This window comes from Cervus canadensis, chromosome 4 (assembly GCF_019320065.1).
Source record: "Cervus canadensis isolate Bull #8, Minnesota chromosome 4, ASM1932006v1, whole genome shotgun sequence".
Taxonomy (NCBI): domain Eukaryota; kingdom Metazoa; phylum Chordata; class Mammalia; order Artiodactyla; family Cervidae; genus Cervus; species Cervus canadensis.
The window spans coordinates 16,469,887-16,493,995 of NC_057389.1; the positions used below are offsets into that span (position 1 = coordinate 16,469,887).

At 38.7% G+C, this 24,109-nt stretch overlaps 1 protein-coding gene and 1 non-coding gene across 3 annotated transcripts in view; both read left to right on the forward strand.

Annotated features, from left to right (window-relative positions):
* The window catches only part of KIAA0825 (KIAA0825 ortholog), a 436,774-nt gene that overhangs the window by 98,157 nt on the left and 314,508 nt on the right, over positions 1–24,109 (forward strand). For both annotated transcript variants that reach the window (XM_043464654.1, XM_043464655.1), the window contains exon 6: positions 22,465–22,626. In XM_043464654.1, coding sequence (XP_043320589.1) covers positions 22,465–22,626 — 162 coding nt within the window. The remainder of the gene's footprint in view (positions 1–22,464; positions 22,627–24,109) is intronic.
* TRNAC-ACA lies at positions 10,665–10,736 on the forward strand. The gene has a single exon. It is a non-coding gene; the product is annotated as a tRNA-Cys (tRNA).

The following is a 24,109-nucleotide window of genomic DNA, read 5'->3' on the forward strand; positions in this document are numbered from 1 at the left end:
AAGCAAAGGGGAAATTAAGTGCTAATTAATAGGTTATGAAGTGTGCAGTGGTAGTTAGAGAGTAAGCATCGTTTTCCTAGAACAACTTACCTGTCTCCTGACAAACCTGTGCAATGTGGGACACCTGGCTTTGATCCCTGGGTTGGGAAGATCCCCTGGAGAAGGGAAAGGAGAATGCAGGACAAGAAGCAACAGTTAGAACTGGACAAGGAACAATGGACTGGTTCAAAATTGGGAAAGGAGTATGTCGAGTCTGTATGTTGTCACTGTGCTTATTTAACTTCTATGCAGAGTACATGTGTGCCAAATCACTTCAGTCATGTCCAGCTCTTTGCATCCCTAGGGACTGTAGCCCACCAGGCTCCTCTGTCCATGGGATTCTCCAGGGAAGAATACTGGAGTGGGTTGCCATACCCTCCTCCAAGGGATCTTCCCAACCCAAGGACTGAACTGGCATCTTCTATGTCTCCTGCATTAGCAGGTAGATTCTTTACCACTAACGCCACCTGGGAAGCTCTCTATGATGAGTACATCATGCAAAATGCTGGGCTGGATGACTCACAAACTAAAATCATGATTGCCGGGAGAAATATCAACAACCTTAGATACACATATGATACCACTCTAATGGCAGAAAGAGAAGAGGAACTAAAGAGCTTCTTGATGAGGGTGAAAGAGGAGAGTGAAACAGCTGCTTAAAAGTCAACATTCAAAAAACTAAGATCATGGCATCCGGCCCCATCACCTCGTGGGAAATAGATGGGGAAACAGTGGAAGCAGTGACAAATTTTCTTTTCTTGGGCTCCAAAATCACTGTGGATGGTGACTGCAGCCTTCAAGTTAAAAGATTCTTGCACCTTGGAAAAAAAGCTATGACAAACCTGGGTAGCATATTAAAAAGCAGACCCATCACTTTGCCAACAAATGTCTGAATAGTTCAGAGCTATGGTCTTTCCAGTAATCATATACAGATGTGAGAGTTGGACCATAAAGAAGGCTGAGCAGTGAAGAATCGATACTTTGAATTGTGGTGTTGGAAAAGACTCTTGAGAGTCCCGTGGTCAGCAAGGAGATCAAACCAGTCAATCCTAGATGAAATCAACCCTGAATATTCACTGGAAGAACTGGTGCAGACGCTAAAGCTCCAATACTTTGGCCTCCTGATGCAAAGAGCTGACTCATTGGAAAGACCCTGATGTTGGGAAAGATTGAGGGCAGGAAGAGAAGGGGGAGACAGAGGATGAGATGTTTGGATGACATCACTGGCTCAATGGACATGAGATTGAGCAAGCTCCGGGAGGTAGGACAGAGGAGCCTGGAGTGCTGCAGTCCATGGGGTTGCAAGGAGTCAGACATGACTTAGCCACTGAACAACAAGCAAATGGCATCTGGGAACACCAAAGTCAACAAATTGATTGCTGATAACTAGTTGTATTTTTCAAATTTCCCAACGTAATATTAAATATGAATTTACTCAACACCATAGCAAAAATTTCTCTATTGAAATCTTAACATAATGAAATTTGTATATTGTGCTTTTAAATGCTGTGCTTAGAATTTATTCTATACATGATTCTTTACTTACATGTATTATGTTTGTTTCTAATTAGATCTTTAAGAGGTTGAAGTCTCTATTCAGTTATAGTTTTATTTCCTTGTTTTTTATGTAAGATAGATTTGTGAAAAAAGAGATATGTGACCTTCTTCATATTAATTTTAACACAGTTTGATGTTTGCTTTCATAGTCATCAAATAAGAATTGCTAAGTTATCTATGTTCACAGTTTGATGCATCTCATCTCTGCTGATGGTGTGGTAGAGCTGATGTATTTTATACTCTTAGCTATTATGGCGTAACTTAGGTTTGATCTTTAACACTGGCTTTTAAGGTATTTTAAGATTGCTCATCTAATATCACTGTGGAGTCATTCAAGCCTCTTTGTGGTGAAAACAAAGGGGCACAGCTGCACCCCCAATTACCATACGTATTTGGAGGCTTCTCCAAGTGAATTCCAAACATGTTAAGTCTCACTTTGGTAACCTGGGGATCTTGGCTCTCCAAACAACTGTAAATGGTTGCTTTCGGATCCACTTGCAAACTCAGAGGATGATTAAGCAGAGGGACTTTCACTCCAGCTTCTTGTCCATTGTCCCTCTACCTCTTTGAGACGAGAACTACATCTTATGGGAAATTCCCATTTACTGCTCACACTTACCTATTTTCTATTACATGTAACCAAAGTTTGGAGAAAGATGACTTTATACATAAATGCCTTATTCACATTAAACTAGTGACTCTGAAGATCCTCTCTTTATATCATTTGTCAAAAGCGGAATGATTCATAAGCTGATCTAATCGAGGCTGTTTCTCCCTTAGAACCGTAGGCGTTTTCCACAGTATGTCCTTACAGTGCCCTGCCACTTTGAACTAACGGTGAGGAAGTCTGGCTCTGAGATGTGTGACTCGTTGGAAGATGCTGAATATTGCAAAAGGCAGAGTGGGTAGTTCTTCATTAGGAAGAAACCCATATTTGCTTCTCAAAAGACAGGGCTTTCCTATGGAACCACTGGGAGAAATGAGAGGTTCTTAATCTGGTCTTCTCCAAAGACAATCAAAAAAGGGAAGAGGGATGCTTAAGGCATGGGCAAGAGCTTAGAAGAGGGGATGATGTTGCCACAAAAATGGAGAAGCAGTGGGAGTGCTGTGGAAGACATAGAAGAGAGGTGAGAGACTCCTATTACCGCCTTGGAGTAGGGAGGGAGTCTGAGCCCTCGTTCCTAAGACAGGGGGTCTCATGAGGGGCCTTCCCAGTTAGAAGGGAAGCTGAGTTCTACTTTCCTGAGAGGGGAGGTGGGACCGGAGAGAAGGTGATTCTGCATCCAAAGCGAAGACCAGGAGCATCTCTGGCTTAAATTTACTTTGTGGAAGTGGGAAGAAAGAGAAAAACTGAGATTCTGAAAATATATTAAAGTACTTTTACTTTTTTTTTTAATTATTTTTTTATTGAAAGATAATTGCTTTACAGAATTTTGCTGTTTTCTATCAAACCTCAACATGAATCAGCCATAGGCATTTTTGTTGTTGTTCAGCCTTTACTATGCCTTTTGGAGAAGGCAATGGCAACCCACTCCAGTACTCTTGCCTGGAAAACCCCATGGACGGAGGAGCCTGATAGGCTACAGTCCATGGGGTCGCAGAGAGTTGGACACGACTGAGTGACTTCACTTTCCTTTCCTTTAGTGTGCCTTTAATTATTTCATAAACATTTGAATCTGAAACTTTTTCTGGGACCTATTTGAAGATTTTGTGATACCAAATATTTAAAATATGAAATGAGAATGTTTTATTAGGTAACTTTTCCAAGTAATAAATTTTCATTATAAAAATTAAAACATCAAATAGATATACGGAGAGAGTCGAAGATCTCACATTTCCTTCCCCCAATTCCCAATCCCCCAGATCACCACTGTTATTCATACTTTGTTGCATATTGCAGGATTTTTCATTTGCATGTATCAGAATTAATATACAGATTTGTATTTTTTTAATGAGATCAGGCTACTGTTCTGCATTGTGCCTTTTCCAGTTAATATTTCATGATCTCCTCCCATACTGATGCCATCTGTTCTGACGTTCTTTTCAGTAGGGCCATGATATTCCATTATAGGTGTAGCCTAATTCGTGTGCATGTGGCTAAATGTAATCTTACCATAGTGTTGACTCACTGGATTTAGAAAACAGTTTTTTCCCCAAAGCAATACCTGGCCACCGTTACATGTATTTGTGTGTGCACATATTTGAAGCATATAAAATAAAAAGCGTTTGGCCTTTTTCACCCTCTCTACCCTCAATCCTGCCGTCCTAAAGTGATTCCCTGTTGGTAGCTTGGCGTGTACCCTTCTGTACTTACACACGTGCCTGTACTGTGTATGTACATTCTGCAATTTTTTTTTTTACTATGTCATTGATTTCTTTTATTTCAGTATATACAAAGTGCATCTTTTTACAAGCTGTGAACTATTGTCTGATTATATGAATTACTTAATTAACTAGCTCCTATTGACAGATGTTAGCATTTCTCCCAGTTTCTTTTCTTTGTATGCTTGAGTGTATATCTTTGAAAGCTTTGTTCCCAGAAGAGTTATTCCTGGGCCAAAGAGCAAGCTAATTTAAATTTTAATATGTCAATTCAAGTTGCCCTCCAAAATCAATAATACTCGGTTTTAGCTACCCAGATTCATACGTGTGAATACCTAGATTGATGCATGCGTTCATTTAGACATCAGTTCATTAGTTATGATTTTGAGTGTGTGTGTTAAAATTCCTGTGCTTGCCTGCCTCCTTCTGGAGTATCAAGGCTATTGCTGTCTTATTGGCCATCCTCTCACAGCTGCTGCTGCTGCTGCCAAAAAAAAAAAAAACAAAAAAACCCGCCTGGGGGTGAGGGAGGGGCCCTTCCTGCTGGATGCCTTGTTGCTATCTGGAGCTATGGAGCCTCGCTTGCTTTGCACTCTAGTTTTGCCACATGGCCGCTTTCTGGCCTCGGATAGGTAATCTTTTGTGAGTCATAGTCTGTAAGATAGAGTTGATAGTGATAAAACCTACTTCATAATATCTAACTATTAATATAGATATTGTACATAGTGTCTGAGACAAACTTAAGTGGTTTGTTATTGTCATCGTTTGAAACATACATAGAATTAATCTGACATAGAGACTTGCCATCCTCTGTTAATACAGCGTTCCTAAACACCATTATATGACAAAAGGCTGCATGTTTGTTATTTTGAAATCAATTTCTCATTGAAGACTTCATCTTATCTTTAAAATGCTTCCTATAATGATGTCTGAAAGTGTGATACTTTTTTCAATCTAAAATGGTAAGGAAATAAGACTAAATTAAAATAATAGACATATGTGGATATCTCCTTTGTTTATCATCTTGTCTCTGACCATCTCTATGTATGAAGGACTGCCTGATTGGATTTAGCTCCAGCCCTGATTCCCCCCCCAGAGCTTCATATTCGTAGAGCTTAGCCTCTGCTCAGCTGGTCTCTGGGATGTTGCACAGGCACTCCACACCCAGCATGGGCAAATCACACCTCCTCACCATTCCCCTGATCCCAGTCCTCTCCCGAAATCCAAGTTAGGGCCTCGAAGGATCACTCAGGTGCCAACTATGGCTCATTCCCCCCTCCCTCTCCCTCCCCCCACCTCCCGGCCATCAAAAGAATTACCGAGTTGCTGTATTTTGCCTGACCGCCTGAATACTTCCAAGTCTATCTCTTCCTCTGCATTTCTGTCATCAAGGGGCAGTTTAGATCTTCATCATCTCTCATTCGGACTGTTAAAATAGCTTTGTTTCCCTTTGTGATTGGATTCCTCCCTCTTGTTTTCCTGTAAAACATCTGCCCAGCCCTCGCCCCGCCCTTGTCTAAAGCTCCTCAGTGGCTCCTCATCACTGTTGGGAGCAAACCTCCAGCTACTTCGTGGTAGAAAGCAAGGCTTCCTTGCCTCCTGCAGCCTCAGCCCCTGCCTCTCCTCCCCTCATGTTTTTCTCTCTCCGCTCACACCGAGGTGACAGAAAACCCCTGCTCTTGCCCTGGTGTCTCCCACCTCCTACCCTCTTCCTCCCCGTCTTTGCCTAATTCCCATTGATCTTTTATGACAGCTCATGTGTCGTTTCTTCCAGGAAGCTTTCTCTGGGCCAGGGCCCCTCATCCACGCTCCCACAGCATCTCCATATGCCTTTCTCAAAGCTCTTAGCATATTCTATTAAAATATCTAATTAGGGGTCTGTCTCCCCATATGGACCCTGAGCACCTCAAGGGCAAGCATTATTTATTTTCCCCAGCACCCAATCCATTGCCTGATGCACAACAGGCGTTCCATGAATTTTTTTTTTAACTGGGATCATTTTCTTGAAATAAATCAGTATCTGGAGGTATATTGTAGTAACCAACTAATCAGCTTATTAATCTAGCCCCTGCTATTTAACAAGTATTGTGCTAAGATTAATGGGAATTCCAAAAGCATAAGACCCTTACTTCTCATCTAGATAGGGTAATAAAATATGAATACATGAAAAGCTGCTTGGGAGTTATGCACACAAGCAGTTGCAAAGTTCTGGGAAAGCGATTCCAGCTGGTAGGGGTTCCTTTTGACTTCTGTCCAGAATGAACAGGATGAAATGGAAGTGTGTTGGTTGCAGAATAGGCAGGATCTGGAGAGGCAGGCAGAGATGAGCAACGGTGTTCACTTTCCGGTGCTTGCTTATAACAGGAAATGCGTAGAGAATGGAGGGTTTATCTGGAAGACACAGCGGAAAGAAAACCCAAACCTTGTTTCTCAGTCCTTCCAGACTCTCCCATCTCATCTCTCAGCCCAGAGAGTTCCTACAAGATGCCTTATTCTAGAGCTCAGTCCTACTCTCTGCTACCCACCCCCACCCTCAACTCAACTCTGAAACAATGTTTCTTTTGAGAAAAGCTACCTTTCTCCCAGTAGTTTTTTTTTAGAAGTTTGAAATCAATTTAAAGCCTAAATTCTATTAGGTTGGTGCAAAAGTAATTGCAGTTTTACATTGTTGAACTTTGCTGTTTGATTTTGGAATACATTCTTAAATAAATGTGGTTATGTTATACATCATTTTAATGTGCATTTCTAACTTTTTTTTGTTAATGACTTATTACTTGCTGTTTATTTTATATTTATTTTAGACTACAGAAATGATGTTAGACAAAAAGCAAATTCAAGTGATTTTCTTGTGCAAAGAAAGAAAGTGAAAGTGAAGTCTCTTAGTTGTGTCCGGCTCTACAGGGACTGTAGCCTACCAGGCTCCTCCATCCATGGGATTTTCCAGGCAAGAGTGCTGGAGTGGGGTGCCATTTCCTTCTCCAAAATCAATGGAGACAACTTGCAATGTCAACAATACATTTGGCCCAGCAACTGCTAACAAACGTACTGTGCAGTGGTGGTTCAAGAAGTTTTGCAAAGGAGACGAGAGCCTTGAAGATGAGGATAGTAGCCAGCATTGGAAATTGACAACAACCAACAGAGAGCAATCATCGAAGCTGATCCTCTTATAACTACGAGAGGTTGCTGAAGAACTCAACATCAACCATTCTAGCGTCATCTGACATTTGAAGCAAATTGGAAAGGCGAAAAGGCTTGATAAGTGGGAGCCTCATGAGCTGACCGAAAATCAAAAAAAAAATTGTCGTTTTGAAGTGTTGTCATCTTTTATTCTACACAACAACCTATGAACCATGGCTCGATTGGATTGTGATATGTGACAAAAAAAGGATTTTATATGATGACCAGCTCTGTGGTTGGACTGAGAAGCTCCAAGCACTTCCCAAAGCCAAACTTGCAGCAAAGGTCCCAGTCACTGTTTGGTGGTCTGATGCCGGTCTGATATACTACAGCTTTCTGAATCCCAGAGAAACCATTACATCTGCGAAGTATGCTCAGCAAATCGATGAGATGCACCCAAAACTGCAAACCAGCATTGGTCAACAACAATACGGACCCAATTCTTCTCACAACAATGCCCAACCACACATTGCACAGCCAATGTTTCAAAAGTTGAATGAATTGGGTCACATACAAAGTTTTGCCTCATCTGCCGTGTTCACCTGACCTTTCGCCAACTGATTACTTCTTCAAATATCTCAACAACTTTTTGCAGGATGTTCCACAACCAGCAGGAGGCAGAAAATGCTTTCAAAGAATTTGTTGAAATCTGAGGCACAATTTTTACACTGCAGGAGTAAACTTATTTCTCACTGGCAAAATTGTACTGACTGTAATGGTTCCTATTTTGATTAATAAAGAGGTGTTTAGGCTTAGTTATACTGATTTAAAATTTGCAGTCTGAAACCACAACTACTTTTGTACCAACCCAATATTTTTTCCTTCAAGTGCCTTTGAAACCGACAGAACACATCTCTGTACTCAGTAGAACACAGGTTCTTCTGTCTTGGTGAAGAAAGAATTCCACAAGAGGCAGAGTGATAGGTAAGGAAAAGAGTTGATTAGTATAGCATGCTTGTGAGAGAGATACAAGCTGGTGGGCAAGGGAGTGGCTCACGAAGAACTTAGTAGGTTATAGTTTTATAATCAAAGGTTAAGTGGGCAGGGGAAAAATCACCTTTTTCCTCCTTCTTGAGTAAACATCATGATTCCATCATCAGTTCCTCCTCCCCATTGAGTGGGGGAGTTTTCTTGTCCTTATCTGGTCAAACTGGGACTGTCACTGCATGATGGAAATGAGCAAAAAAGGCAGTGACGTATACTAAAATACGGTAGATCATCTTAGGTTTCAGTGTATCGTCACCTTCCCCTATAGTTTTGCTTTTCGTGTGCACAGAGAAGCATGTGCTAGGAATTATTAACTTACTGATCTTACTGAGCAGGATGGGGGTCTCAGTCCACCATTGTTTTATTGTTTTGGGGGCATGTCATGCTTGCATGGTTTTATTGCTAAGCAAACCTGCTTGGTTTTGTGGTTAAGTTAACCTGCTTTCTTGAGTGATCTTTAACAAATGGGCGTCTCCCACACTTTCTCCTTTACTTCTGATCCCTTAATGGAATTAACTATTTAATCACCTACCTTGTTGCTATACTCTGTACCTATTACCTTCAAATACAGGAGGTGAAAACGACTAACCCACAAAACATGAGAGGAAGAAAGCTTACCATGGATTAAATGAATCACCAAGTAATTTGTGTAAAACTTTGAGTATATGAAAAATTCAGAGAGGGGAGATTTTAGTTTAGAAAGAGCAAGTTAGAAACATTATTTGTACTTGAGTTTGGCCTCGAAGGATATGTAGACCTTATGCAGGCAGAAATTAAGGGAAAGAACTTCCCTTGAAGTTCAGATCGCAGCAGCGGTAGAGGTTTACTGTGGCTTGTTGGAGACCCTGCAGATACCTGTGATTCGCACTAGGAACTTGTCTGTGAAGTTACTGGTGAAGGCATTAGCCAGGACTCTGATCCTGCAGGTGTTATTTCTTCCACTCCTCATCTCTGCTTCTTATGCAGAAAGGGGAGAGGTACTGATTAAAGGAGAATGTGGTAACTCACACAACAGAAGAAAGAGCTAAACAATTAAACCTCTGAAAGGACAGAAATTGGAGGATTTCTGGAGGCCTGAGTAAATGGAACTTAGCTTTCAAGCTGCCTTGGTTTCTCCCCATGTGATGACTTCATTCTCAGACCAGTTTCCCCACTCTACAGAATACATGACCCCTGGTAGCTTCTTGCTTACACCTAGAAACTCCCCTGGTCCTTCTGTTCAAAATATCTCAGAGAAGGCCTCTGAATAGCCAAGGGACCAGCTTGGAGGGAATAAGGTGCTGGGCAGACAAAAAAAATGAAGATACCCAATAAATGGATGACTAGAGGGCCATTTTCTTTCAGCTTATACGTATGAATTTTGGTGAAAATTTATCCTGAAGCAAAGCCTTCTACATTGAAAACAGGATGGCTAGGTGGGAGTACAAAAAAAATAAAAAAGGAAGCTACAGAGCAAGTGTTCTCAGAGTGTGGTTTCTAAATCAGCAGCATCACCTGGAGCGTGTGAAAAATAGAAATTCTTGGGCTCCACCCTAGACTCACTGAATCAGAAGCTTTGGGGGCCGTTTACCAACCTGTGTGTTAACAACTGTCCAGGTAATTCTGTTGCCTGCTAAAGATTGATCCTGACATAACAAGCCCATTTAAAAAGTGACTTATGAGCTTTGTGACCTTGAGCAATTTATTTAACATCTTCATACTTTCGAGGTAGGTGCTAATGTTAGTGCTTCCCTCACAGAGTTTAGAGGATTAGCAAAAGTGTATAGAAGAATGCTTATAACAGTATCTGGCACAAAATAAACATTATTTAATTTTTTCTATTGTCATTGTTAGAACCTGATGTTTGAAAGAAAGATACATTATAAAAGGTGATTTCCAGTTCTGGGAAAAGTACGCATTGTCTCTTACTGATGGATCAAATTGTCTATATTATTCTTACATTGATCTTACAGAGTCAAGCTGTTCAGAGGAATTACCTCCTGACTCCCATAGTATTGTTTTTCTCCTGACTCCCATACTTTGTTTTTCAGTTGAAAATTAGTGTTATTGCTGTTTTTCTTAAAGAATACTTTCACATTGTCCTTCACTGATAAATGATTTACCTTTACTGAGCCTCTTTCCTGATTATAGTTTCTGTGATGATTAGAAATAACATATGTAAGGCTTTTAACCATATATTATGTGTTCAGTGAATTTCTTGTTGTTGTTTAGTCACTAAGTCATGTCCCATTCTTTTTTGAGTCCATGGACTATAGCCCACCAGCCTCCTCTGTCCAGTCAAGAATACTGGAGTGAGTTGCCATTCCCTTTTCCAGGGTGATTTTCCCAACTCAGGGATCAAACCAGGCCTCTTGGCAGGCAGATTCTTTTACCACTGAACCACCTGGGAAGCCCTCAGTAATATATACATATATGTGTATATATATGTACCTATATATGTATATTACTGAGTATATATATTCTTTTTCATCTTCTTTTCCATTATAAGCTATTACAGGGTATCAAATATAGTTCCTTGTGCTATATAGTAGGTCCTTGTTGTTTATGTATTTTATATATAGTACTGTGTATCTGTTAGGACTTCCCTGGTGGCTCAGATGGTAAAGCGTCTGCCTACAATGCAGGAGACCCAGGTTCGATCCCTGGGTTGGGATTATGTCCCTGTCTTTCCTTTCAGTAACCATAAGCTTGTCTTCTGCATCTCTGAGTCTGTTTCTGTTTTGTAAATAAGTTCCCTTGTCTCATTTTTTTAGATTCCACATATAAGTGATATCATGTGATATTTGTCTCTGATTTACTTAGTATGATAAGCTCTATGGCATTGTATCACTCTTTTTTGTGATTGAGTAATATTCCATTATATAAATGTACCACATCTTCTTTATCCATTTGTTTGTCAGATATTTAGATTGCTTCCATGTCTTGGATATTGTAAATAGTGCTGCTACGAACATTGGAATGCATGTATTTTTTTTTCAAATTAGCATTTTTGTCTTTTCCGAATATATGCCCCAGAAGTGGGATTGCTGGCTCATATGGTAACTCAGTTTTGTTTTTTAGGGAATGTCCATACTGTTCTATGTAGTAGCTGTATATCAATTTACATTCCCACCAACAGTGTTGGGGAGTTCCCTTTTCTCTGCATCCTCTCCAACATTTATTATTTGTAGACTTTTTGATGTCTTTCTTCTTACTCTAATCTTCCTTTCTATATGTCACAGCTCAGGCACCAATAGTACTGGACCCAATGCAATGCAAGTTGAGTTCTAAAATATTGTGTTTGTTAGAGTGAAAATGTTGGTCGTTCAGTAGAGTCCAACTCTTTGCAACCCCATATACTGTAGCCTGCCAGGCTTCTCTGTCCATGGAATTCTCCAGGCAAGAATACTGGAGTGGGTAGTCATTCCCTTCTCCAGGGGATCTTCCCGACGCAGGGATCGAACCCCGATCTCCCTCATTGCAGGCAGATTCTTTACCATCTGAGCCACCAGGGAAGCATTTTTTATTATAATATAAAAATCAGAGATATCTAGTATTTATATATGCAAAGAAAAACCAAGTTCAGTTTAATTTTTCATGTAGTTTTTACTTGTTTTTTCCCATCATAAATATTTTCCTGAAATAAACTATAACAGAGCAACAGAGCCCAGCATTGGCCATTTATATCAAAATAGGTTGACAGTCAACTGATAATGTCTTCAATTAATTTTTTTATCCATAGGATTTTCTCAACTCTGAGGGTCTTTTTTTTTTTTTTCCCAATATATATTGAACCTAATGCCTTTTTTCCTACCTGAACTTAAATTGTTGAAGAGAGATGAATTTGTTCTGAAGAGACAGGAGTGGCCGAGGAGCTGATGGTGACTGGTGTGAAGCCTAGCCCTGGCTGGTCACCCCTAGCCTGCTTTTTGCCTCTCATGTCTCACTACCCGTGGTAAACGTCACATGGTTGCCTCTTGCATTATAGGCACAAGGCAAATCTTTGTTGAGTTAGCAAGTGAAACCCACTTAAAGATTTTTTTTTTTTTTTTTTTGTCGCTCGTAGGGCTTTGGAGGGAAGATAATATAAAAGATAATATCTTCCCAAGGGGCCCCAAAGTCATAAAGTTTGAAGGAAATATGACTTTGCCTTTAAGGCTGGATTACTATTCCTTAGGTGAGGAAGGCAGCTAAAAAGATAAAATAACTATAGAATTTGCTCAGTGAGGAGCTATCACACCTGGTAAATGGCTTCCCTAAGTCCAAGCCCTCCCCTCCTCTCTGTTAGAATAATGAGCTCGTGAATACCGCTTGCCAGGTGGGTACAAGCTACTCCTATTATCACCACAGCTATCTCTCTTCATATTCATTTTAACATATCTTCACAAGCATTATAATTTGCCTACCTGATAAAAAAGTGTTAAGAGAATCTTACTCTTTATTTTTTTAGTGTAAAAGAGGAAAAATGTTCAATCCCTTTTGAAAGGTTATGATTCAATTAGAATTATATTAGGAAGCATATACTCAGCAGGTATCTTAAATCCATCTTTTTGATGATGGTATTATTTTTATTCCAGGGCTAAATTTTTAGAATTCATTTTTTAACATGTTATATCACAAACTGATAATGTAATATCTCTATCATGGCATATCTTTTAAAAAATGAAATGCCAATTCTCAGATACAACCTTAGACTATAGTAAAAATGAATTGTTAACTTCAGGATTTTTCTATGGGTTAATTTTTGGTCATGATAATAGAACGTAACACCTATGATCAGAGATATAATTAACTCTAACAAAATTTGAGACTGAGAAAAGGATATTAAGAAGATATTTCATTAATAATGTCCCATTAGCATACAGTACTTAAAATTTAAACCCTATTTCATTACGCTATAGATGTCTTTTTATTAAGATATTCTTTAAGAGGGTCAGCATATCTGTGTATTTATAACTGGGAGTTAAACCAGCATAAAGCAAAAGTCAGCTTAGGAAATACTCAGAGATTTGTCCTGGGTACATTTCTCAATTTTGGCTGAATTCAAATGTAAGCCATTCTTTGATTAGCATCTTCAAATAACAGTGGCTACATCAGGAGTCAGATACTCTCTCTCATGTTCTCAGTCAGGTAAACAAAATAACAAAGAGAGAAAAATAGGAGAGGGACAGGAGTATTATACCTACTCTTGGCAAACGGATGAGAAGTCTGATCCCTTGTTGTAATACTGACAGCTATTGCCAGAGAAGATGGAGTGGAGTGTGGGAGAATTTGGTTATCATTTAGCAGTTCATTTAGGTAGCACCCAGTGGAGCCAGTGTTGGCCCCAAAGCCATAAAAGGGTAATAATAGAAGCAGATTCTTTTTAGTTTCTCACTGACCCAGAAGAATAGCTTCAAGATGACTTTATCTCCACCCGTTTCAGCCAGTGGTGTGTGAAGCAAGAAGATATTTTCTGTGTGCACCCCGCCAAAGAGAATAGCAAATCTCCAAGTCACGTGGGGGCTGAGGGTGGGTTGTGAGCATTTATTCTGTCCATAGGTCTGCTTGTCTTAGACTATGATTACCAATCCTGTCAATGGATGCAAAATTAAGCATAACAACTCTCTTGGCCTAAAACAGAGAAAGAAGATACAGAGAATGCAGATACGGTCTGCACTGCTAGCGTGATACTAGCGATTCAGTCTTTTCTAATTGAGTGACTTGGTCATCATGTCCCTCTATCAAAGCAGTGGCCACTTAGTACTAATCTATGTGTTTATCTAAGTTCATGAGCAGCAAGAGGATTAGTTATTATTCCTCAGTTTATTTTCTCACCATACCTAGGGCCTATGTCTTAGTGGGCAGAGTTGTCTCTCTAAATGTTTTTTAGACCTTTTATCATATGGAAACAGTGATGAGATTAGGAAGTAGAAACTGAAGTTAACCCTTTCTTCTTGCAAGGGGAAGTAGAAATTTCTAAAGGATATTATACATATATAATACAAGTCTCCTCAGTGGGAGGAAGATCTTGAGACCTGCTCATCCGACTTCTCCTCAAGTCAGGTGAACCAAGGCAGAGGGTCTTAACCAGGTTATCAAGGAGAATCTAAGGCTTCAGTGGATCTGGGAAACTCTTAGAATTGCATGCAAGCCATTGTTTCTGTAAACATAGGTGCATAGCTTTTGAGGTTCTAAAAAAGATGATGACCACACACATGGAAACAAAACCAATGTTTTGAAGGGTTGACACAGCTAAGCAGCAGTGGAAGGTGTTAGAGTGGATCTAAGATCCAAGATCTTAGAGTGAACCATTAAACTTTATAAATGTTCAAGTTTAGAGATGGAGCCTATTAAATAATAGTGATATTTAAAGTAGTTTACAGGTCTTTGATATAATGCTTATGGTTCTTTCTCCTGAAGATATTAAAATTAAAATTGACATATTTTATTAAATACGACTGTTAAAATTGACATACGACGGTTAGCGTTAAGTTCATTTACTATTAGTATTTTACTAAAGTTTTTTTATGGCCAGGGAAAAAAGCCAAATAAAATATGTTAAGAGCATTTGGTATTGCCTCTGACACTTAACCAGTGTTTCTCATTTTGAAGTCATTCATCACTGTAGGCACTATGATGAATAGTGGGAATGCAATATAAGGGGGAAAAATCTCTGCCTTTCAGATTAAAGTTTGAGGAGACAACGCCCAAACTAATAATTATAAATGATATAGCAAGTGTTGAAATAAAGGTATGTGCAGTGAAATAGGGAGGATCACAGAAAATAGGCAACTCAGCTGACCTAGAACCTGAGGCCCGGTTTCTCAGAGGACGTGGTAATACTATCACACATTTATACAGTCCTTACTAGCTCTCTGGAACTGCTTTTGTATTTACTCAGTTAAACCTTATACACTAGTGCAGCATAAAGATATTAAGTAACTTAGCAAAAGTTAGTGGGGAGCAGGGTCAGGATATGAATCCAGGACCTCAGGCTCACAATTCCATACGTTAACTACTCTACCGTGCTGCCTCTTAGGCTTCTTGTAGCAGTGCTAGAAGTAGCAACATGCCACGTAATAAAACGTGGGGGAGGACTTCCCTGGCGGTCCAGTGGTTAAGACTTTGCCTTCCGATGCAGGGGGTGTGGGTTTGACCACTGGTTGGGAAACTAACCCATGCCACTCTGCTAAAAAAAAACCAAAACATAAGATGAAAACAATAATGAATTCAATAAAGACTTTAAAAATCGTCCACATCCAAAAAAAAAAAAAAATGGGGGAAGAAAGAAAAGTGGGGAAAGAGCTAAAGAGAGGGGGAGCCCAACCTCCAGCTTCCAAGACTTTGAACATTTCTGGAATTCAGGTTCAGTTAGCTTTTTGAGGCTTAGCTTTTCCCACAGTTTTATCTTCATCTTCTCACCGTGTAGAAGAGGGGTCCTGAAGTTTATGTGCGGGGTATCTCAATGTCCACATATCCAAATGTCCACGTATCCCTTGGGTCTGGTTGCACTTTAACTCAACTTCAAAATTATTCACTTGCTCCTGTTAGTCCTCCATTTATTCAGTTTATTTTAAAGTTTTACCCTATCTGTTTTGGGTGGTGCATATAGAAACTTCGTCAAAAGAGATGAGATATTGAACTCAATTTTGAAAAGTAAGGTGGAAATATTCTTTGTCTCTGCCTCAAGTGTCTTCCTAGCCATAGAGATGTGGGAAATACATAAAGTTATGAAAATAATGCCGTGGAAAAGGCGAGAGGGAACAGCTTCGATTTCTTCCTGGTGAGTGTGACAAAAAGCCACGCCTGCAGGTTCTCCATGATTTCGTCCAGTAACCAGGCTCCCATAGCAAAGAAGGGACATAGGGTTTGCATCCTGTTTCTTCCCTGCTGTGTGGCTCCTTGGGACAGGTGCTCAGAGAGGCACAGGGCTCCTTCTGGCCGCTGGAACCCTAGCGTGGTCTCTACAGCCCCGCCCGCTCTCAGGAAGTGACTTGGGTACTGGGAAGGTACTGCTTGTTATTTGTTCCTAAGCAGTCTCTGCTGACTCCTTATTGCAATATTGTTAAAAAGTTCTCTTCACTGGTACAAATATCTTCCATTTGGATTATGTCATGAATTTCATCCGGCAAAATGAGACTTTCAATAGCTTTTGTGTGTCGCCTCTTTTTTTTTTTTTTTTAACATCGCTTGTCTGGTGGAACCAAGAATACTTCCTCGCTGAAAATGGATCCATTTACAGTCAATAATAGGGTGGCTAGTGTTAGTTTTTCTTGGGAAAACGAAAATGTGCACCTTTTATCCTATTATACTGATCCACCAGCTTCAGATTATCTGATTTTGCTAGCTTCTCATTTTCTCCTGTATCTTAATGCTATCATTAACAAGAATTCTGTTGCTAATGGTTTTGGAAAATAATATGTGTACTTTCAGCTGCAACCCACATTTTTATGGTCTGTCTGATTTAGCTGGACTTTGATATTTATTCCAAAAGCTGCTTTGTTGCAGATCAAATGTGAGGAGCTTTAATGTCCTAGATTTATTTTCAGTGTCCTTATTTTTGCTACAAGATAATGGAGTTAATATTTTAACTATTAGTTACTGGGTGAAAAACACTTCTAAGTATATAATTTATAGTATATATCCTCTGAGTGATATATCTATATGTGTGTGAGTGTGTGTGTGTGTGTGTGTGTGTGTGAAGTGAAGTGAAATGAAGTTGCTCAGTTGTGTCCGACTCTTTGCAACTCCATGGACTGTAGCCTACCAGGCTCCTCTGTCTATGGGGTTTTCCAGGCAAGAATACTGGAGTGGGTTGCCATTTCCTTCTCCAAGAGATCTTCCCGACTCAGGGATTGAACCCGGGTCTCCTGCATTATAGGCACCAGGGAAGTCCGTGTGTGTGTGTGTGTGTGTGTGTGTGTGTGTGTGTGTGTGTGTGTGTGTAAGGGGTTTCCGTGTGTGTGTGTGTGTGTGTGTGTGTGTGTGTGTGTGTGTGTGTGTAAGGGGTTTCCCTGGTGGCTCAGCGGTAAAGAATCTGCCTGCAATGCAGGAGACCTGGGTTCGATCCCTGGGTCAGGAAGATCCCCTGGAGGAGGGCAAGGCAACCCACTCCAATATTCTTGCCTAGAGAATCCCATGGACAGAAGAGCCTGGCATGCTGCAGTCTTTGGGGTCGTACAGAACACAATTGAATCGACTAAGCAGCCACAGCATGTGTATATAAATATACAGAGACAGAAGAGAGAGATTTTCTATTTTTTAAGACAACAGATCTATGAATATCTGTGAATTTTTTAATGATAGAGTATTTTCTAAAGTATAGTTTTACTTGTTAAACACAAAAAAATGTGCCTTAGTCTGTTGTATCACTATGCTTTATAAAGTTTCCACTTCATCATTGTTTTTATATCCTTTGCACACATTTTCTATTTTAGAAATAATTTTCAAATCTATTTTGTCAAAATACTGACAAGAATGTATATATAATACTGTAATTATTTGTCTCCTTATTGAATTACATATTTATTGTTTTGATGGGATTAAGTATGAAATCTTTTTGTTTTATACTTTTCTTCATTAGCTATTTCTAGGAATTGCATACATTTTTTTTTAACTAGTATTTTTGAGTGTCTACTTTGTGCTGGATTCTTCAGATACTATAGTGAACAAACTGGACATAGTCTCTGAACTCAAGGAAATCATTTTAACATTTCTCATGAGTGTGCCTAAAGAACTCTAATTATTCTTTAGGTATTTTTCGAGGACAGGTTCTTCTTTTGCCCAGGGAAAATGTATAGATAAATTCATTTATCTTAGCAATTCCCAACAGACATTCCCTATTTCTTCCAGAAATGAAAAAAAAAATCATAAATAAACTTTGTGACCATGGAAAATGTGGAATTTCCTTTTAAAGTCATTGATGTTTTATATATGTAAATATAGGTTTTATATATATATATATATATATATAATAGCACCTTTTTAGTTGACTTGCTAAGACCAAAATCCAATGCCTGCTGCTGCTGCTGCTGCCACTAAGTCGCTTCAGTCGTGTCCAACTCTGTGCGACCCCCTAGACGGCAGCCCACCAGGCTCCCCCCGTCCCTGGGATTCTCCAGGCAAGATCGCTGGAGTGCGTTCTAATGCCTAGAGAGTGCTTTTCAACCCCTAAGGTTTCTAATTAGATTCCTCAGGTAGTAGTCTCAAACTTTCCTGTGCAGAAAACTCAGCTGGGGCATTTGCTTAAAAGAGATCTGGAGATGACCTAGGAATTTGCACTTTTAATAAAACACAAGGTCGTGGACCACTGTGTCTTATGACAGCATGGATAGACTTCAGGTGGTCCTGTTTAGCCCTGAAGCTATGACTACATGATTTTTTTTTTTCAATAAGAGAGTCTAGGAGAATTTTGAAGACTTTCATTAGTTTCTCAGAAAAGCCTGAAAAATAACAAGATGCTATATGGCATCATCGACTCAATGGACGTGAGTTTGAGCCAACTCTGGGAGACAGTCCTTCCCTGAAGGACAGGGAAGCCTAGCATGCTGTAGTCCATGGGGTTGCAAAGACTCAGACACCACTGAGCGACTAAATAGCGACAGCAATTGGGAGCAAGAGTTTACAAGTGGGAAAAGCAGCAACAAGAACCCACAATGAAAGGCCTAAAAGGTGGGGAGACTCTACAAAGCAGCTGTAGGTACTCAAGTGGGATTGTAATCCAGACCCCAGGACAATGTCCCCTCAGCCGCTGTTTGAGAAAATCTTAGAAGTTGACTGACATGTTGGTGAACTGGTGTTCATTGGTCAAAAAAGCTTGAGGAACATTAAATCTTTAATATTTTTAATTTATTATAGAACTGCAAAGACTTTAGTATACTAATTTGCACTGTGAGTAACTTTTATTTTCTTTTCTTTGTCCATGCTGTGTGGCTTGTGAAATCTTAGTTCCCCTAGATCAGGGATTACTAAACCCAAGCCCCTAGCAGTTAGAGAGCAGAGTCCTAACCACTGTCCTACCAGGGAATTCCTTGTGAATCCCTTTAGAGAATATTTAGTATATAGTAATTCCCGAATCTATCTGATCATAGAACCCTTTTCCAATGGTTATGTCTTTTGAGAAATGCCTTTAACAGAGGGAAAGACACTAGTCTCTGAGTGCAGCACAGAAATAAGTAACTCTCTTCAAAACCTTGTCATGAAGAAAAGTTTAAAATGTGTCCTTAATATTCTAAATAATAGATAGAATTTTATATTTTAGAAAAAAAATATTAAAATATATAGAGAGGAGGGAAAGGCCCTCAGCTATATAGTTATTTTTATTTTTTACATGAACTTATTCATTGTTAGTTGATGGTGAATTTAATAATGTCTTGCTCTAAAGTGGAAATTTAGTTTTTTTCTTTATATTTTTCTTAGGATTTAGGAGAAATTTGTATTTCCTAAGAATCATAGAGCTCATTCTATAATAAAACAACAATCCTTATTTCATATATTTTATAACTATAATTGGTGGCCAATTAGACATAGTTGCCTGTGTGTAAACATTTATGTCCCAAATTTCTTGAAGTAAGACAGTTCTACAGTGATAAAACAGAAAAACCAAATAGGTAAAGACCAGATCAGCTTAAAGGGGGAAAGCAAACTCCTGGATTGATTGCATCCAGACAAGAGAGGTGACTTGGAGGAGAGGAGCAAATTGAAACTTGAAAGAAAGAAAAGGAGATTAATTTAGTGAGGGCAAAAGTAGAAGGAACTCCTACTGGGGAAAACACCATCCTAGCGTGGTTAACAGAGAAACATAGATATGCTTGGGCAGATAGAAATCATGAAACGAGGTGTGATGATTAAAACAGTGTTGTTAGATATTGTGGGGAAGAATCAGCTTCAGCATCAGTCCTTCCAATGACTATTCAGGATTGATTTCCTTTAGGATTGACTGGTTTGATCTCCTTGCAGTCCGAGGACTCTCAAGAGTCTTCAACACCTCAGTTTGACAGCATTGATTCTTCAGTGCTCAGCCTTTATAGTTGTCTAAATCAGAAAACTAACAGTTATGCAATAAATAGCATTAAGTTGTAGACCTTACTCAGTTCAGTACAGTTCACTCACTCAGTCGTGTCTGACTATTTGTGACCCCATGGATATAATTCTTTGATGCTCAGCTTTCTTTATAGTCCAACTCTTACATTCATACATGACTACTGGAAAAACCATAGCTTTGACTAGACGGACCTTTGTTGGCAAAGTAATGTCTCTGCTTTTTAACATGCTGTCTAGGTTGGTCATAACTTTTCTTTCAAGGAGCAAGCGTCGTAATTTCATAGTTGCAGTCACCATCTGCAGTGATTTTAGAGCACCCGAAAATAAAGTCTCTCACTGTTTCCATTGTTTCCCTGTCTATTTGCCATGAAATAATGGGACCGGATGCCATGATCTTAGTTCTCTGAGTTTTAAGCTAACTTTTTCACTCTCCTCATTCATTTTCATGAAGAGCCTCTTTAATTTTTCTTCACTTTCTGCCCTAAGTGTGGTGTCATCTGCATATCAGAGGTTATTGATATTTCTCCCAGCAATCTTGATTCCAGCTTGTGCTTCCTCCAGCCCAGCATTTCACATGATGTACTCTGCATATAAGTTAAATAAGCAAAGTGACAATATTCAGCCTTAATGTACTCCTTTCCCGATTTGGAACCAGTCTGTTGTTTTCATGTCCAGTTCTAACTGTTGCTTCCTGACCTGCATACAGGTTTCTCAGGAGGCAGGTCATGTGGTCTGGTATTCCCATCTCTTGAAGAATTTTCCACAGTTTGTGGTGATCCACACAGTCAAAGGCTTTGGCATAGTCAATAAAGCAGAAGTAGATGTTTTTCTGAAACTCCTGCTTTTTCAATGATCCAATAGATGTTTTCTATTCCATCTCTGGTTCCTCTGCCTTTTCTAAATCCAACTTGAACATCTGGAAGCTCACGGCGCACACACTGTTAAAGCCTGGCTTGAAGAACTTTGAGCATTACTTTGCTAGTGTGTAAGATGAGTGCAATTGTGTGGTAGTTTGAACATTCTTTGACATTGCCTTTCTTTGAGATTGGAATGAAAACTGACCTTTTCCAGTTCTGTGCCCACTGCTGAGTTTTCCAAATTTGCTGGCATATTGAGTGCAGCACTTTCACAGCATCATCTTTTAGGATTTGAAATAGCTCAACTGGAATCCCATCACCTCCACTAGCTTTGTTCATAGTGATGCTTTGTAAAGCCCACTTAACTTCGCATTCCAGGCTGTCTGGCTCTAGGTGAGTGATCACACCATCATGGTTATCTGGGTCATGAAGATCTTTTTTGTATAGTTCTTCTGTGTATTCTTGCCACTTCTTCTTAATATCTTCTGCTTCTGTTAGGTCCATACCATTTCTGTCCTTTATTGAGCCCATCTTTGCATGAAATGTTCCCTTGGTATCTCTAATTTTCTTGAAGAGATCTCTAGTCTTTCTATTGTTTTCCTCTATTTCTTTGCATTGATCAGTTAGGAAAGCTTTCTTATCTCTCCTTGCTGTTGTTTGGAACTCTGCATTCAAATGGATATATCTTTCCTTTTCTCCTTTGTCTTTTGCTTCTCTTCTTTTTTCAGCTATTTGTAAGGCCTCCTCAGACAGCCATTTTGCCTTGTTAATTTCTTTTTTGGGGGGATGGTCTTGACCACTGCCCCCTGTACAATGTCATGAACCTCCATCCATAGTTCTGCAGGCACTCTGTCTATTAGATGTAATCCTTGAATCTATTAGTCACTTCTACTGTATAATCGTAAGGGATTTGATTTAGGTCATTCCTCAATCATCTAATGGTTTTCCCTACTTTCTTCAAAGGTCTTCCTTACGCAGATGTCACCAAATTACCCTAATAATGCTCTTTATAATAAGATAAAATACTGATCATGTATTGATTTCAGTTGTCATATCTTTTTAGACTTCTTTTGACTAGAACATTTCCTAGTCTTTGTGTTTCCTGACATGACACTTTTGAGGAGTACATCAGTTATTTGGTAGAAAGTGCCTCAATTTAGGTTTATCTTGTACTTCCTTGTGACTAGATTCAAATTATGCCATACCTTAAAAAAAAAAAGAATTGTGTAAAATATGATTTTACAACAACAAATCACATTTCCTGTTAATAACTCTGCATCATTTAACACAATTACTTAATTGTCATGTTTGCATCAAAACAATACACTTATCTCTAGCTTCCCAGCAGGGGAACAGAGAATGATTCTCCTAGGAGATTTTATGTGTATTTACTAAAGAACAAACTTGATTTAATCATTAAGGATTTTGTTGATTTTGATGGCTTAAGGAGTCATAGATTGTTCTAATATTGAATCAGAAAACACATAACATGTTCAATAGTATTGATCCACTCTTTTTACAGTTACTCCTGAATACCCACAGAAAGGAAGAAACTTTTTCCTCACCTTAGATGAACTCAAGTTCTTATCACAGCTAGTAAAATCACTTTTGAAGTTGGAAAAAAATGTCCAGAAGTTGTTTGAAGAAATGTTCTTATGGTTCAGGATACCCAGGAATACTTCAGGTAAAATATTCTTCTGCACATCTATAATTCTTTCTGTTTTTGCTTCCTGCTAATTGAATCTATACCATTACCTGAGAAACAGAATATATGTGACAGAATTTTTAAAATAAATATTAAGTATAAAGCACACTGTGAAATTACGTTTTCATCCTTTGTATGTTAACAGTGGATTAAGAAATTCATTGAATAGTTTGAATGAAGAAGTCATCATAAGTAAATCTTGGATCATTATCTTTAGCTAAAATTAGATCAACATTTTTTTAAACTCAAAGAAACACAACCTGGCCTATGGAAAGAACAAGCACATGGGATGATCTAGTAGCACCTTTTTTTGTTGCTAGCAAAATGATGACCTTGAGCAAAATATTTAGTTTCCTTAGACTACCATTTTCTCATCTTTAAAATGATAGTATAGGACTAAATCGAGTTTCTCTTTGTTTTCTTTCAGAATTTGGTACTTTAGATTCCAATATACTATGTAGAATTTTGAGAATTAAATGCTTTAATGAATGTAAAATATTTAAGAGAATGTCTAGCATATCATAAGCAATAAATGTGAGTTGTTACCATTGTAATTATAATTATACATTAAGTTGTTTTTAGTTAGTCTTAACAGAATTCTTTTGAAAAAACTGTGCTATGTGTGTTCGAATACTGTTTCTAACATTAAAGGTAGAATTCAGAGGCAAAATGGGTTAAGATATGTTTTCTGTTTTCATATCTATGTTTTTAAAGGTTTTCATCTATATTGGAGTGAGTTATCCGAGGTTCTGTTTTACATAATGCAACATGTTATTTTAAAGAGAATAAATGTAAATAGTGGCTGCATTTGCAGAACAAAGTCAGGGAAGCAAGTGATTAACAATTAATCTACAAATTGCAAAACCAACTTCCAAACCTGATCTTAGTGAAGAATTACATTTAATTTAATGTATTTACCTTTGTATTTCTTTATTTACCTAGCCTCGGTAGATAATGTTAGAAAAGTTATAGGACTGGAGTTTACTTTATATTAAGCATAGCTTACTGGCCTTCTATGTTTCAGGTTAAGCTTAAATAGCACTATTAAATCATAAAATAAATAATGTAGATCATTCCCCCCCCCCAAATTTGGTTATGATTTGAAAAAAATGAATATGGAATATAGATTTCTGAATCTGACAAAAATCAAATGAGAAAATAATAAAAACATAGAACAGATATGAGAATTAAAAATCAGAATGAAAGGTTAGATTTATTAGGAGGTAATGTGAGCCCTAAGGCTGAAGAGGATTCTTAAATCTAGAGGATCTAAGGGGATCTTCTAGATGCAACTGACCAGATCAAAGAGAGATCTAAATAGAGAAATATGGTGTTCTAATTTTTTGTTGACATGTTGGTGCCACAAGCAGTTGACACTTGCTGTTGGTACTCACCCGTCAGGCCCAGCTAGATTTGGCATCTCTCCTCCACATCTCTTGTAGACCTTTTCTGAGGTGTGGAT